At 37.5% G+C, this 17,816-nt stretch overlaps 1 protein-coding gene across 5 annotated transcripts in view; it reads right to left on the bottom strand.

Annotated features, from left to right (window-relative positions):
• Positions 1–17,816, bottom strand: part of RAP1GDS1 (Rap1 GTPase-GDP dissociation stimulator 1) — a 166,410-nt gene that overhangs the window by 102,574 nt on the left and 46,020 nt on the right. For 3 of the 5 annotated variants that reach the window (XM_049630899.1, XM_049630900.1, XM_049630902.1), the window contains exon 3: positions 3,022–3,144. In XM_049630899.1, coding sequence (XP_049486856.1) covers positions 3,022–3,144 — 123 coding nt within the window. Of the gene's footprint in view, positions 1–2,959; positions 3,145–17,816 lie in introns of those variants that run through there. The other 2 variants (XM_049630903.1, XM_049630904.1) reach the window with 2 other exon arrangements.

Here is a 17,816-nt window from a genome sequence, read left to right as displayed (position 1 = left end):
AATTTACTATCCAAAATTTCTGAATCTATGCTAAAATTAGTATGGAAACTCATTCTTAAGAGAAAAGGCTTTTGTGGATGGAGCTGGAGTGTATTATGCTAAGTGAAGTAAGTCAGAAAAAGGTAAGTACCATGTGATTTCACACATTTGTGAAATTTAAGAAACAGAAGAGATGAACACATAAAGGGGCAGGGGGAGGGAACGAGAGCAGGAAACAAACCAAGAGACTCTGAAAGATAGAAAACAAACTGAGGGTTGATGGAGGGAGGTGGGTGTGGGATGGGCTAGATGGGTGATGGGTATTAAAGGAGGGGACTTGTTATGAGCACTGGATGTTGTTAAGTGATGAATCACTGAATTCTACTCTGGAAACCAATATGCACTATACGTCAACTAACTAGAATTTAAATAAAGATTTGAGAAGAAAAAAAGAGAGAAAAGACTTTGAGAAAATAACTGATTTCTGGAAATCTATACTGTAATTCTCACTAAGTTAAAAATAAACCATGTGATCTTAAAAATCAAGCTGTATTGGGGTGGCTAGATGGCTCAGCTGATCAAGCATCTGACTTCAGCTCAGGTCATGATCTCACAGCTCGTGAGTTCGAGCCCCACGTCAGGGTCTGTGCTGAAAGCTCAGACCCTGGAGCCTGCTTCAGATTCTGTGTCTCCATCTCTCTCTGTCCCTCCCCCTCTCACACTGTCTGTCTCAAAAATAAACATAAAAAATTTTTTTTTTTCAGTTAAAAAAGAAATCAAGCTGTATTCCATCTAAGAAGATTCACATAGTTGTTGGTCTAGGTTAACAAACAACATCTGGAAGGGTTCCATTCTCAAACTAGATCTGCTTCTGGAGTTCTTTGTTGCCCCAAGGCAATCTATTCAGAGCAGTTCAAATCTGTTTGAAGTACACTAAATACTCCCAAACCACTAGGAATCTGAACATTTATGACCAGCTCAACTACAAAGCACAGCATAGTGATTATATATGTACAGTAGCTGAGACATGACATAAAACAATAGGTGGCCAGTTTTCAGCTAACGGCCAAAAAATGAGTTACCAATACAGAACCCCATTGGAATTTGAAAGACATTTTGAGAACTCCTAAACAAATGAAAAAATTTCATGGCAATTTTTTTGGCAACACACATGAACAAGTTGTTTCACTGGGCCCCAAACAACACACACCAGTATTTTACATGCCACCTGCTCTACTGATTATGTAAATGAAGCCAGAATTTTTAAAACTTCTTAAAAGTATAATATATGCAAATTACTAAAATAAAAGGCCTAAAAATAATATCAAATTTTGAGAATCCAGGCACACTAAAGACATGACATTAACTAAAGCCCTTATACTTAAAAACAGCTTTAAGAAGTCAGTGTTCTGGGGTGTCTGAGTGGCTCAGTCAGTTAAGCGTCTGACTTTGGCTCAGGTCATGATCTCATGGTTCGTGGGTTCAAGCCCTGTGTCAGGCTCTGTGCTGACTTCTAGGAGCCTGGAGCCTGCTTCGGATTCTGTGTCTCCCCCTCTCTCTGCCCCTCCCGTGCTTGCACTCTGTCTCCCTCGTTCTCTCTCAGAAGTAAATAAACATTAAAAAAATATATATTTATTTATTTATTTTTAATTTTTTTTAACGTTTATTTATTTTTGAGACAGAGAGAGACAGAGCATGAACGGGGGAGGGTCAGAGAGAGAGGGAGACACAGAATCTGAAACAGGCTCCAGGCTCTGAGCAGTCAGCACAGAGCCCGACACGGGGCTCGAACTCACGGACAGTGAGATCGTGACCTGAGCCGGAGTTGGACGCTTAACCGACTGAGCCACCCAGGGGCCTCTAAAAAAAAAAAATTTTAAAAGAAGTCATGTTTTTCTCAAACTGAATTAAAATCATGTGCAAATATTTCTGCTATAATACAATTCTTCCAAAGAATCTCTCACTGGACATAAACCACATGTAATAGGATGGATTAGATATCATATAATCTAAGTCTTGCTGTCATTGTTGTTTTTTCATAGTATTCTTATGTGGAAACTTAAGAAATAGATGTGTCCTGGGGCGCCTGAGTGGCTCAATTGGTTGAGTGACCAGCTTCTGTTCAAGTCATGATCTCATGGTTCATGAGTTCCAGCCCTGCACTGGGCTCCCTGTTGTCAGCACAGAGCCCACTTCAGATCCTCTGTTCCCCTTTCTCTCATCCCCTTCCCTGCCTGCACTATAAAAAATAAACAAATACTAAAAAAGAAAGAAAGAAAGATGTCCTACATAGGTGAGTGCAGAAAACAGAACATACATTCCAACTGCACTGTTGCAGTTAAGAGCCAAGTGCCAATATTGGTAGGATAGGTTTAGACTATTTAATAAAAAAAAAAAAAAAAAAAAAAAAAGGGAAGTTTATCTGGGTATAATACACACCAACATATAATACACTGAAAAAGGTAAGCTGTCCTGTGACAATTAAGATCAATGACTCAGGGGTGCCTGGGTGGCTCAGTCGGTTAAGCATCCGACTTCAGCTCAGGTCATGATCTCGCGGTCTGTGGGTTCGAGCCCTGCGTTGGGCTCTGTGCTGACAGCTCGGAGCCTAGAGCCTGCTTCAGATTCTGTGTCTCCCTCTCTCTGACCCTCCCCTGTTCATGCTCTGTCTCTGTCTCAAAAATAAATAAACATTAAAAAAAATTAAAAAAAAAAAAAAAAAGATGAATGACTCAGTGGCAAGCTCAAGAATCCTATTACCAAAGTAATAAATGACACAGGTACAGCAGGGACTAGCAGTACTTCCCTTTAATTCTACCCTGAAGGAACAGAATAGTAAATGGGAAATGTATGAATAGAATGACTATAAGTATAGTCATTTTAAACAATTATATGGGAAAAAAAGTCAAAGAAAAGAGAAATAGAAAGAAATGGACAATGTCTAATCTACAAAATTAAAACATAAATTAATAAAACATACTGACAAGTGAGGTGTAAAACTGAAGATGTTCCCAGCAGAAAAGTTCTTGAGGAAAACCTCACCATTTTTGGCTACTTCTGCTATGATGTTAGCTACTTTGGCTGTGCAGGAAGACTGTGGAATCAAAAGACTTGCAAACAGCTGAAGTATTCCACTTCCTTGGATTTTTTCACTTGTTTCCATATCTGAAAGAGATACAAAGAGCTTTAAGGAAAATCTTCAACACTAATACTGACATTATCTACAATAAAGTCTTCCAAGAATTTCCACCATCCATAATAGAAATTGCTTCAGTATATGTTCAAGTGTATATATATTTATACAGAAGAAATATATTTATAATTTTCAGTTCAAAAAGCTGCTTTTACCTTAAGTTTTTGTTTGCACAAAATACTTTATAATACAATGTTTTGTCTACCTAAAGTCATATTATAAAGGAATCCTTTCTGAATATACACCACTGGCATACCAAATCTGCTTTTCAATGTTAGTTCCAACCTGGTCTATTTGGACTAGCAAGGCCTTTTTTTCTACTTCCCTTCTGAATTCTTAACAGCATATCTTTACCTATATAATTTCTATGGTTTCCTACAATGTTATAGCAATTTTTTAATGACAATTAAATGAGCAAATCATTCACCTTATGTCATTTTATATGGAATCCTATAGAGGAGACCATATAGTTCCAATACTATGTTTTTCATATAACTCATTCAAATAACTGCTCATGAAGAAGAGAATGAGCAGCAATAAGGCCATGGTATTCAGAACTCTATTTGTTGATACAGAAATTCAAGAGTTCCCTTTTTCCCTTCTCTTCTTTGTTAAAATACAAATAGCCTTTCTATGAAACCAAGCTACTTCACTTTTTCTTAACATGTCACTGAAAGCATGACCTGTTAAAAGACAGTAAGAACCTGGAATGAAGGAACTAAAGAAAAACTCAAGGAAACAAAACTTAAAATCATTATTTGATTCTGATCAAGGAAGAGGAATGGCATGTGTTTAAAGACAGAGAATTAAAAAGCTCTTTAAAACGTTCAATTTAAATTTAGTCCTCTGTATCCTTTATATCCTTAAAAAAAAAAAAAAAAAAAAAAAAAAGGTAGACTTCTCATTATCTTTAGCCAGACTACTATTGACATTGTAACTACACTCCTTTTAAATGTTTGTACAAATAAGAGAGAACTCTAAAGATTTCTTGTTAAGTAAATGGCAGCTGATATGATCAGTAGGAAATAGGAAAATCATTTCTTCAAGTTTATTTATTTTGAGAGAGTCTGTATGCACATGCTCACAAGTAAGCAAGGGGCAGAGAGGAAGAGAGAGAAAGAGAGAGGGAGAGAGAGAGAGAAAGGGAGGGAGAGGGAAAGAGAGAATCCCAAGCAGGTTCTGTGCCATCACCACACAGCCCGATGTGGGGCTCAATCTCAAGAACCATAAGATCGTGACCTGAGCCTAAAGCAAGAGCTGGACACTTAACTGAGCCACCCAAACGCCCCAGAAAATCATTTTTAATAGAATAATTTGAGAGTCTACCAAAAAATAATGTATTTCTTTATGGTAAGTGCTGACTGTTTAGTACAGTGTTTTTCAAATTGTGGATCCCAATGCCCATTAGGAACTCTGGCTTGGTGAACAAGAACCAGTATTTTCTTAAAAAGAGAAACAAAAGGGGAGCCTGGTTGGCTCAGTAGGTTAAGCATCCGACCAGCTAAGGTCATGATCTCATGGTTTGTGGGTTTGAGCCCTGCATCAGGTTCTGTGCTGACAGCTTGGAGCCTGAAGCTTGCTTTAGATTGTGTCTCCCTCTCTCTCTGCCCTTTCCCAGCTCGTTCTCGTTCTCTCTCTCTCTCTCTCTCTCTCTCTCTCTCAAAGATAAATACTTGGAGCACCTGGGTGGCTCAGTCAGTTGAGCGTCCAACTTCGGCTCAGGTCATGATCTCACAGTTTGTGGGTTCGAGCCCCGCATCAGGCTCTGTGCTGACTGCTTGCTCAGAGCCTGGAGCCTGCCTCAGATTCTGTGTCTCCTTCTCTCTCTTCCCCTCCCCCGCTCACGCTTTGTCTCACTCTGTTTCTCAAAAACAAATGTAAAAAAAAAATTTTTTTTAAACCATACTTTAAAAAAAGAGAGAAACAAAAATAATATCTGCAACAACAAAAGAACAGAAAAAAATTTTGCCCATAGTGAGGTAAAAAAGTGAAACTCTGGTTTGAACCATGTGTATGCAGACACACGTGTAATTGTACGTGTATGACTGCTCTCTGCAAAATGCATTTCTAATTATAGGTTCTGGTCAAAAAAGTTAAAAACCACTATTCTGTGCACTCTTTGACTACAGCGGATTCTGAGCTAAAGAACCTTAACATTCTCTTAACATCATCAGGAGAACTGTGAAATGGTTGAAGAAAAGGAGAACTGTATGGAAAATTGTACTTCCATGGATTTATTATCTTAAAAAAAGTTATGCGCAATTGGTTATATGTGTGTGTGTGTATTCACCTATGATATCAGTACTACAGATCAAGTAACCAAGGTTATTCAATGTTGAAACTCCACCCATGCATTTCCTGTTGCTACCATAAACCCAGTACATTTTCACACATCTGATACTACTTTAGCTTCTTATATTTTATATACTACAATAAAAAGGATATTGTGGGGATACCTTAAAACAACCTCAGTTCTTAAGTGAAGAAACAGAGCCCTGAAAGATGAAGTAAAACTTGTCTAAAGCCACTAATCATAAAGCATAAACAGCAACTTCAGATGCTGACACTAACAAATCAACATGTGTCTTATCTGGCATCCACTGGTATGTTTTTCTTAAAGAACACTTACTTGAGCATGAATAGGGGAAACCTGTTCTTTTGTGTGCAGTTTCTTACTAAGTTTCTTATAATTCAGATTATTACAAACATAAACTACCCATGATGGGACTTAAACACAGAAGCTGCCCTTTGAGCAAGAATATTTATAAAATACAGTGTGATGTTTTGCTTTTATTTTGTTTCTTGGACTAAAAAATAAGTTTTTAAGGTACTACCTGAAAATTGGACACCAAATTTCCACTAATTGATTTTTTTCCCCAAGAAGCCAAAAAGAACTGAACTCAATTTGCCATATTAAAATCCTCCCTTTTCTGACCATTGTTACCAGAAGATGTACATCCCCAGAATGCTGGGACACGCTGCCCTAGGGGTCTTGTCCCACCATCTGCTGGTGCTGGGATGACAGCAAGAGTCTGGCATAAGGCGTGAATCACAATTAGATGTGACGCTGAGGCATTTGTGTGTGTGGAGGCGAGCAGTTAAGTGCAAATCACTCATACGTGTCTCATTTTAACCTTAACTGAAAGAATGGCTTAGCATCAGAGCTGAACTATCAGGGGCAAAAATGAAAACAAAACAATACAAAACTCTTACACTCTGATGAGACTTGCCACAGATTACAATCCAAGGAATTGGGAAAATAGTTTGCACTAAAACGAATGAGGATTTGGGAATAGTATTTTTTTAATGCTATTGTCAGAGAAATAAAAGGGAAAATGTAATCTGTTTTTTTTCACATAAATCTGATTTACAGTTTAGAAAAATCTTACAGGAATTCTATTAACCTGCTAGCATAGGATTTCTATGTAAGTTTCATTTTAAATTAAACAGCTGGGAATTATCTTCTTTCCTTAGGCATAAAAACATAAAGAACCAAATATTGCTTACCACTAAAATGCCACTGTAGAGTAAATAATTACAAAGTTTGAGCCTCATTTCATATATACTTTCTGCACTGGCCATCTACTGTATCTCAAAATGTATATTTATCTGTGAACGAAAAGATGTTCTCAGATATCTGTGAGTACTCTTGAAATAATTTTAAAAGAACATTAAGAAATAGTCAGCAGTTAGTGTTTGCAATCCAAATGATTGGCTACCTGTAAAGAAATCATGCACTGTGATTGTGAGTCTTAGAAAAAAAAAAAAAAAAAAAAAAAAAAGGTAGACTTTTCATTATCTTTAGCCAGACTATTACTGACATTTTAACTACACTCCTGGTAAAATGTTTGTGGGAATCAATTCAACATCTTCCCCCCCCACCCCTTCACATTTAGGTGTGGTCATAAAAATGCTTGACTATGCCTACAAATTATAGGCAGCTGGCAGTCCTTGAAGTTTGAAGGACCCATATATGAAGGACAATTGCTACTTTAAGTAATATCTGGGGGGAGCTACTGCAAGAATCACATCCATCACAGTAGCCTTTGCAGTTATGCAAGCACTCATTCTGTTCCTGCAGTCCTATGTCCACACTCCACATGACCTCCTGATGGCAAGGAGGCAACTTAGTTATGAAACTGCCAGTGATAGAAAGAACAAGAAAAGCAGGCAACTGGATTAGAGAAACTTGAAAGAAGAATAAATCAAGGAGCCAGGCTACAATGCCAATAACACACAATGCCTTAGAGGAGAAGTTAAAGAACTACCTGTAGCACTTCTCAAGGCCAATAACCTGGTAGAAGAGTAGGTGGAATGAGAAGGAACTCATAATTCCTTCTACAAAGTCCAAAATTCCCAACAAAGCTGCAAAGTAAATACATTAAAGTAACTGGGTTTACAGTTAAACACCAAGAGGGGGTGTTCAGGTATGTTACTAAGATAAGCTGAATTTATGGTGTTATGTCAGCAGATAGACTACATGAGAATAAATTAACGGCATGCATCTGATAACCAATTTATAGTAAACTCCAAGTTAGAAAAACAAAAATAATGACTGTTATTAGTATGACTCTATAGGATTAAAAATGTACCTAGATTAGATTAAAAGTATTGATTTAGAGTAATAAAAAAAATGTGTGCAATTTTACTTAGAATTATGGGAAGAATAAAGAACTGGTATCTTTATATTACATGTCCAAGGGAGCTTTATGACTATGAAGAAAAGATTCAGATTTGGGATTGACTGCAAGGACCAAGAATAGGACTCATGACCCAAAGGGCCAGGGAACTCAAAGTTCCCTGGGGAACTATGTATTTCTCAAGGGGTAGATTTTTAGAATAAGGTGTAACAAGAGACCTGGCCCTGTGCCTAGGCCATCTGACCCAAATGCAAGGCATCATTGATTATTACCACATAGACAAGTCCCAAATCTTCTCTTCTTTTATTCAACTGAAAACAAAGCATTTGCACTTGGATATGCCATAAATACCTCAAATTTAACATTTCCAAAATTAAATTTACCCTTTTCCCATTAGATTCATACTAGTCTCTATCTCAGTGAATGGCAGGAAACCCATCTAAGCCAGAAGCTCTTGAATGATTATAAATTTGTCTCTTTTACTAAATGCCTTCCTATCACCTACATTTAATCAAAAACACAGGCTCCACAGATTCCATCTCACGAGCATCTTTTGCATCTATCCTTTGTACATCCATGTTACTTCAGGTTCTCAGTTCTGACCTTTATTAAATCCAACAGCCTCCTCAAGAGTCTCCTTAACTCCAGCTCCCATCCTCCCCCATCTGTCATCTACAATGACACCAAAATAAACTTCAGGAAATGTAAATTTCATGTCACTCCTCTACTGAAATCTTTAAATGATCCACCATAACATTTAATGAAATAGTGAAGCACATCTGTCATATTTCCCAACCGGTCTCCCAACTCTTGCATTGACATCCTACACGCTAGTCACACTAAATTACTTGTAGTAAAACAAATTAACCTTATTTTATATGTCCCTACTGCACATGTTTCCTCTCTGAAATGCCACCCCACCATTTTAGGTTATTCCTACTCAGACTCAGTGTTTTCATTTAAAGATGCCTGACTGAAAGTCCATCAATCTTTCTAATCATATCTGACCAGCATAACAGCTACTTTAAATTTGTATTGAGAGCATTTTTTAAATTTCAAAGCAATTTCAAAGATATTCTCTCATCATTTTTAAAACAGTCATGTAGAACTGCATTACAGGTTATGTTTTTCTAATATTACAAGTAAGGCCACATAGGATTATATTGGAAAAGAAAAAAGAAACCAGTTTCTCTGATTCCCAGTCCCCTACTCTTCCTACCACAACTCATTCAGATATGTGGTGATAACAATACTTTGACTAGATTTACCAGTTATTATGTGAGAAATATTTTAAAAATTTTTTAATGTTTATTTTTGAGAGACAGAGACAGAGTGAGCGGGGGAGGGGCAGAGAGAGAGGGAGAGAGTGAGAGTGAATGAGTACATGAATGGAGGAGGGGCAGAGAGGGAGGCACAGAATCCAAAGCAGGCTGCAGGCTTCACGCTGTCAGCCCAGAGCCCGACACGAGGCTCGAACTCATGAACCATGAGATCATGACCTGAGTTGAAGTTGGACGCTTAACTGACTGAGCCACCTGGGCACCCCAAGAAATATTTTTATTTGACATATTTTGCAGTAGTAAGAACTGAAGTAATAAAAGGATATACAATATTTTGAGATAAACTGAGGCAGTAATTGAAGGAAAGAATGGGAACTAAGTATAGAGAAAGCAAAGCAGGTTTAAAACCAATTTAAAACACATAAGAGGAATGTATGCTGGCTTCAGAAGATTAAAGTGAGAGCCTGACAAATAAGAAATTAATGTTCCTAAAAGAAAATGGAAATATATGAAGTGGGGAGTGGGGAATGAATAAAACAGTTTCTTTCACTGGTGAGAATCTTTTTTTCTCCAGTAAGGATTTTAAGCAAATAAAAGGACCATGAGATGCGAGAAAATGTATGCAGTCATGAAAAGAAAGAGGGCAGAACAAAGACCCATTTACACAATGACTCACCATCAGAAACAGGTCTTACTAAAAGAGTAAGTTGTGACAGTCATTTTATAAAATTACAACAAATGATTCCGAAAGTCTTGCAGTCATTTCAACTCCAGGGATAATGTAAGCTGTGGGAGTGGGAGAAGTCATGTGTTTGGAAATCTCTGCAAGAAAAAGCCAGGATATCTACTAGTTTGATTACTTTAACATTACCACTAACTAGGTCATAAAACAGTTGCTAAGAAATTAAGAGTTCTGTGGTTAAAAAATAAAAGAAAGATATTTACTGAGAAAGTAAACACCAGGAGAAGTGTTTTCATGATTGCAATAAAAGCAGAGTATATAACTAGAATTGTTCACTTAAAAGCTGAAAGTACTGAAAATATGGTTCCTATAGTAAATATGGATTTCTTCATTGCAAATTAAGAGTATGAGGTTATAGTAAAACACAGTGCAGCAATATTTTCAGTAAATGACAAATCTCCACTCTAAGTCAAATACTTTAGGTGAAAACATAAAGAAAGCTAGAGATTTGACATCTGTAGGATTCAGGATTCTTTAAAGTCCTTAATTTGTTAATGTTTACTGTAAGCATATAACAGGAGTATACATTCTTTCTCAAATAAACAAGTCATTTCTTAATGGAGCATCATAAAAAAAAAAAAAAAAAGAGTGATCCAAGAAATGCACTTAAGGAAATAATACTTAATGCAAACAAGTCAACTTGAAGCAAACAAGTCAACATGATGTAAAATTTACTCCTCCTTTTCAGGAAAACAAACAGCAAAAAAGTATACAGAAAAGGAAAAAAGGAGTCACTTAAAATTGACATTACTGTAACCTTGGACGAAGGAGAGCTGAATGGCTCACATTATCATCTTTAATTAAGATTTAATTAAGAAATATCCAACAATAGATACTACCATTGTGATCTAGCCATCCAAAAGAACATTATGTAATCATTAAAAACATCATTTAAAAATATCTGACATCATAAGCAGATGCTCAAAAATAAGTTTTTAGGGATGCCTTGGTGGCTCAGTCAGTTAAGCATCCGACTTCAGCTCAGGTCATGATCTCGTGTCTCGTGAGTTTGATTGAGCCCCACGTAAGGCTCTGTGCTGACAGCTCAGAGCCTGGAGCTTGCTTCGGATTCTGTGCCTCCCTCTCTCTCTGCCCCTCCCCTGCTCACACTCTGTCTCCCTCTCTCTCTCAAAAATAAATAAACAACAACAACAAAAAAGCATTTTTAAAAAAGTAAGCTATGCTTACGTGGCATGATTTCAAATTTTATAAAATAAAAAAATTACAATAAAAACATTTTCTGTATTTTCAAGTTCTATACCATATGCTGGCATTATTTTATAAACAGAAAATCTATTTTAAATCTGTACATATCAGGACATACTGTAAATAACAGAAACTACTACATACTCCAATTTATGCTCCAACAGAGGAATGTACTACCCTACAATTTGCACCATTGTAAAATGTGAAAGTATAGTGAGCTTCATGAATGGTTTCCTGCTCCTGCTGCATTCCTCTGAGCTCTCCTCAACTCTCTTCTTCTGTGTGTTGACATTATCAGACTAGCCCATATCATGGAGGAAAAATGGTTGTACCAGTTTCAGGTCTTATTGAAGAGCAACACAGAAGTCTTCTCTCCCCACACCGCTCCTCCCTGCCTCAAAAAACAAAACAAACCCCAAAAGTACCATGGTTCACCCAAACTGAACCGATCTGAATTAGTTATTTTGGCCAGATCCATGCCATGCCATGCCATGCCATGTATTGATTAGTTTAGGCCTGAACCAATTTCAGCAAATAGCCCCTATAATCTTGGGAGTTAAATTTCATGGCTTCCCCAAAGGAGGAGAGCTGTGTAATGAGAAAAAGAGGGGAAGATGGGGAGAAGAATTTAAGTCACAGTAAAGAAAAAGGGGAAATGAAGAGACACAGGGCATAAATGAAACAAAGAACTGACCAAGATTTGTAGTGATTTACTACTGCTCTATTAGAAAGAAGAAACAAACCCAAATAAAATTATGTTAGCTTAGGTAAAGTTGAAAAGTTTTTAAAGTTTTGTGGGAGGAAATTATAATTTTCTTTCAAGTATAGTCCTAGAGAATAGGAACTAAGTTATCAAGCAAAGCTCAAGATACAGGGCTCCAGTTATGGAATGAGTAAGTCACTGGAATAAGATACAGCATAAGGAATACAGTCAATGATATTATAATAGCCATGTAACAGGACAGACGGTAGCTACACTTTTGGTGAGCACAACATAATGTATAAACCTGTCAAATCACTAGGCTGTATACCTGAAACTAATGTAACATTGTGTCAGCTATACTCAAAATAAAAGTGAGGGCACCTGGGTGGCTCAGTCAGTTAAGCATCTGACTTCAGCTCAGGTCAAGATCTCTCGCTTTGTGAGTTTGAGGCTGGCATCAGGTGAGCTTGAGCCCTGCTGCAGGTGAGCTGGTGCATGCTTTGGGTGAGTCCCTCTTCTCTCTCTCTCTCTCACTCCCTCTTTCTGCCCCTTGCTCACTTGTGCCCTCTCTCTCTCAAAACAAAAACAAAACAAAACAAAAAAAAAAATTGAGTGAATGAAGAGTGAGAATAAGAAAACAAAAGAGAGGGGCGCCTGGGTGGCTCAGTCGGTTGGGCGGCTGACTTCGGCTCAGGTCATGATCTCGCGGTCCGTGAGTTCGAGCCCCGCGTCGGGCTCTGTGCTGACAGCTCAGAGCCTGGAGCCTGTTTCGGATTCTGTGTCTCCCTCTCTCTGACCCTCCCCCATTCACGCTCTGTCTCTATCTCAAAAATAAATAAACGTTAAAAAAAAATTTTTAAGAAAGCAAAAGAGAAGATATTACTAATCAAGAAAAAAATTTGATGTTAATTTCACAAAGATTAAAAACACTTCAGAACAGATGACCTAATGTTGAAATGATAATCAATTTTATGTAAACTTTTGGCAGAAGTTTTTAGTTATTAGGGGGAATGAGTGACTAGGCTATATGCTGTGACACAGGAATAGTTGACTATAATATATTTTAAGTAAATTCTTTATTTTAAAAAGTGTGTGTTAGGGAGACTGGAGAATGAAGTGCTATGAATGGAAGAAATACCAAGCCAAAGCACTTCAAAAAAAATAACAAAAAAGACTGTCAGTTGAAACAATAATTGCTGGGGCACCTGGGTGGCTCAGTCAGTTAAGCATCCGACTTTGGCTCAGGTCATGATCTCGCGGTTCATGGGTTCAAGCCCCATGTCGGGCTCTGTGCTGACAGCTCAGAGCCTGGAGCCTGCTTCAGATTCTGTGTCTCCCTCCCTCTCTGTCCCTCCCCTGCTCATACTCTGTCTTTGTCTCTTTCAAAGATAAATAAACGTTAAAAAAAACCCAAACAAACAGTAATTGTTACAGAATAAGTCATGAGAGACTTTCAGAGACCATAAATGATTTTATATTTGTTGAGAGACATCAAGAACAAGGGTAAAGAACAATTGGCAAAATACTGATAATCCTATTCAAAATATGTCTAGCACTACAAGTGCATGAATCATTTTGAAAGAGGTGAATCAAGTAAACTTTTCCAAGTAAATGTTTCCAATATACTCTGGCTACAGTAGGAACAAAAAACCCCAATACTAAACTCCGAAAAGAGAAACAGACTTCAGACTACCATAACCTACCAAAATTGGGGGTAAGTTATGCGTTGAAATTACTGCTGATAAAATAGTAACTAAATAGCTCTTAAAATACACACGAGACTGAAAAGCTATCAGTAAACCAACAGACATTACACATCATTAAATGAAAGCTGTGAGGAAACATGTGCCATGTTACTTGAGAAACTTCTTTCCTTTCCTTAAAGAAACCTTATATAAGCTTAATGAAGGAGGAGGATATCACCATTACAAATATGTAAGTTACATTATTAACATTTGTAAGTCTTCCTCACCACTCTAAAGAAAATTACTAGATTCATGCACTGGCTTAGCTTTAAATACTTAGTAAATACCTACCCTGTGCTAGGCAAATGGCTAACAAGACATATAGTCTATACCTTGCCCTCAAAGAGTATAAAAGAAGTTATATGATTTTGATAAAAATCCCACAGCAGACTTAATGTACAGAGGGACCAAACTCAGTGTAGACTTCCATTTGTCTAATCTTCATAATATTTGATGATTATCCATCATTTTAGAACCTCATTTCCTGCAGAGAATTACCATTTTCTGTACCCTACTCCTTTGTAAGTCCATACTGAAATGGAAGGTATTACAGACCAAGCTAGACTAGGCAGAATATTTACTCAAGGTGGTTAGAATCAGGGTTCAAGAATACAGTAGATTTCACAGTGGAAGTAACAGAACATATCAGGAGGTCAGTTATCATCACTAGGATCTTCACCATCCATTTCCCTCTCCTTAACCCACATACAACTTTTGTAGCCACGTAAGTTTCCATGATAGCTTAGAGCATAAAGACACTAGTTTGGCTTACAGAACCTTGCAGATGTCAGAACACTCTTCCAAGTACAATATTTCAAAATGGTCTTCTACCTCAGCCCTATGCTCAAAAACAGCTCCAACTCTTCATTATCTACCACACTTACTCTCCCAGTCCTATCACCATAGCAACCAATTGCCCTATGACAGTAAAAGCAAGACTGGCAAAGTAACCTTGGCTCCAATTTGGAGATGTTTGTGCTCTAAAAACTTACAATGCACTTTGCAAACTGTGGGAAATGGTAATATGTAGCACCCTAAAATGAGTGCTGAAAGTTTTCCAACTTGGTCCTGGATTTACCAGGTATCATGGCACTGGAATAACTGACTAGGTCTCTGTAACACTGAAGACAAATATCAAACTGTAAAAATCCTACAAACCAACAGGGAAAGGTCCAGGCAAAATGTTCTAAGAGAGAAAGTAGGGCATCACAGGGTAGCTTACCTAAATGGTAAGAGAAAAAAGTGTGATGGAGGTTTGTTAACAGTGCCTAACCCAGAACAAAAGGGGAAACATTAGTCAAAGAAGAATTCACTCTGCTAAGCAGAGACTGACAAAAGATCATAAATGAGAAAATGGATCACAATATCCCAAGCTATATAGACAGAACACGGTAACAGGGAAAAGAATAATTGTGAGATGGCCAGTTAAAGAACTTTCCCATCCCTAACCTTCTTCAGACCTCATCTGAACCTTTCCTTACTGTGTCCTTTGGATCCCTTGACTATTGTGTACAAACACCAGTCCCTCTCCGAACTCTACCTCCCCACCTTCACTGCAGCTGGAATCCCTCTCTAGGAATTTCCTGTGAAGTGCTCTCAAGCAGATCTCAACTCTCTTCTCTTCCCCTTTTACCACAAGACTCAGAGCTTAGAGCTTGGAGCTTGAGCTGGTATTTTCTGAGCTCAAAAATATCATTTCTAAACCATTAGTCCTCTGGCTTCACTCAAAAACAATTTCTCTCTTTTCAACCCCTACCATCCAGTAAGATTGTGCAATTCTCATCACTAGTATCCTAACCCTCAAGTACACTGGATCTTTCTCTTAGGTTCTCTCTCCCCTCCAATTCCTGCCATCATTCTGAACAACTGTGAATCTACACAGGGAAGTTAATAACTTGGCCTCACATTCCCTGTCTTTAATAAATGGCCTAATTCTCCACTGCTCTGTACCAATCCATCACACAGTAACACCCAGGGCCCTTGCCCCTTCATCCTGGAGAGTTGTTCCACAGTTGAAAGCTAGTTGAAAGCTTAAGTTTGGAAATTACTTTCTATTACAGTCTGCTATTTTATCATGTATTTTATTTCCTTATTAGGAAGCAAATATTTTTTAATCTCCCTGAAACCTCTATTCATTCAACTCCTCCTTTCTTTTCCCAATCTATCAGTCCTTTCCATGACTGACTTCATCCCTACCTACTCTGAATAAAATGATCAATGATTTCAGCAATTCTAGTATTACCTCAGTTCCCTAAAACTCTACCTAGCTATTTAACCTTGCCATTCAATCCCTGACACTGGATGAATCCAGCCATATACTTCTTCCTGCTCTCCAATTTTAAAATGTTATTAAATATGATAGCTAGTACCACAACAAATTCACATTTTACAATCTTAACGGGACCCTCAACATTTTTCAGCAATCCTTTTATTTATCCCTAGTTATTTCCCTTCCACATTTCCTAAGCCAATAATTCTAAACATCTACTATTCTATACATATGCCATATTCTCCATCATGGTCAACAAATAACTTTTCCTAATAATTCAGAGTGTAAATATTTTGTTCCTTCACAGTTAAACTTACCTATGATATTACCTATCCTTAATTCCTGCCTCTGAGAAAAAATGTCCTCCTCCTCTTTCTTCTCCTTGCCTATCCCCCAACCCTTCTTTCAAACTGTTACCATAATCTTTTCAAAACACAAATCTGATGTTTATTTGCTTGTGCTGGTTCCCTTAGGATGGTGCTATAGATTGAATGTTTGTGTCCCCCTCCTCCACCCCACCATTCAGATGTTGAAACCTAACCCCAGTGATGCCATTAGGAGGTGGGGCCTTTTGGGACATGACTATATCATAAGGGGAGTTCTCATGAATGAAATTTGTGACCTTACAAAAGAGACCCCAGAGAGATGCCTGGCTGCTTCTACTATGTGAGGTTCCAGCAAAAAGCTATCTGAATCAAGAAGCAGGTCTCACCAGACACTGAGTCCACCAGTGTCTTGATTTGGACTTCCCAACCTCCAGAACTGTGAGAAATGCAACCTGGTCTTGGGTATTTTGTTATAGCAGCCCAAGCAGACAAAGACACATGTCATAAAAGTCCTTTCATAATTTTAACCCTTTACTCCCTTTTCCATTTATCATCTCTTGCCCCTTCCCTGAATGTACTTTTTTTTTTTTTTTTTTTCTGGCCATACCAAACTTTTCAGTGTCTTATTGAACCATATTTTTTCTTATCATTACTACAACTTTGTGTATATTGTTTCCTCTGCTTGGGATGTTCTTCTCATAATCCTTAAGCCCTCACCAGTACCTGGGTAAGTGCGCTGTATTTTCAAAATACACTATGATCTAAGAAGCACTATGATCCTTCTTATCAAACTCACACCTCTCCTCCAATACTCACACACAATGTTGTAATTGTTTCCAAGTTCTTAACACCTATTTGATAGTTGAAGACTTGGGAGTAGATCTGAGATCATTTAAAAAAAATTTAATTTTTACAGAGTTCCTACTATGTTGGGAATAAGAGACAAACAGGAAATGGCATATCCTCACATAAAGCTGTCTAGTAAGAGAAAGAAAGGGGCTAATAAATTATCATGATTCAATGTGACTAATACCACAATGAGGTTATGTAAAGCAGATATAGTGGGAAGCAATCACAGTTCCATAAAGATCATGGAAATTTTCAATAAGAAGGTAACATTTGAGCTGAATTTTGAAGGGTAATAAAGTATTGTAAGCAGAAAAGGAGAAAAATATATTCTACAAAAAAGGAATATGTACAAGCATTACCAGCTGAGGCTAGGGACCCTAAATTTGAAACAGCAACATTCCATACTATTGGGTGATTTTATTTTATTTTATTTTATTTGGCCAACAGCTGAAGGGTACCAGAATTGGGAAGTGAAAAAGGTAGACAGTTGGTATTACCCAACTGAAGAAGAGGGAGGTAGAAGAAGTGTACACCTATAAAATACTCATTTATCCATCAAACCCAGGTGAGATGTCAATCCCCATGTGATACTCTGAAAGACTCTTAAAATATGACTTGAATCCAGCTGTTTCCCCAGTACTTTGTAATCAGCTCTATTACATAATGTATTACATTGTATTAAAATTTATCTACCACTTGTCTGTCTAAACTCTCCAGGGCAAAGTACCAATTAATGTGTGGCGGTACCCAACTAACGCTAGTTGAATAGAATTGCCCTGCCCTGAATAAATGAAAAAGGCATACACAATTAATACACACTAAGTTCAAACAGAGGTATGTATAAACTGTTATAGAATATTAAAGATGGAGTAACCAAGTTACAT

Source organism: Panthera uncia, chromosome B1 (assembly GCF_023721935.1).
Source record: "Panthera uncia isolate 11264 chromosome B1, Puncia_PCG_1.0, whole genome shotgun sequence".
NCBI lineage: Eukaryota > Metazoa > Chordata > Mammalia > Carnivora > Felidae > Panthera > Panthera uncia.
This window is presented reverse-complemented; position numbering and strand designations above follow the sequence as displayed.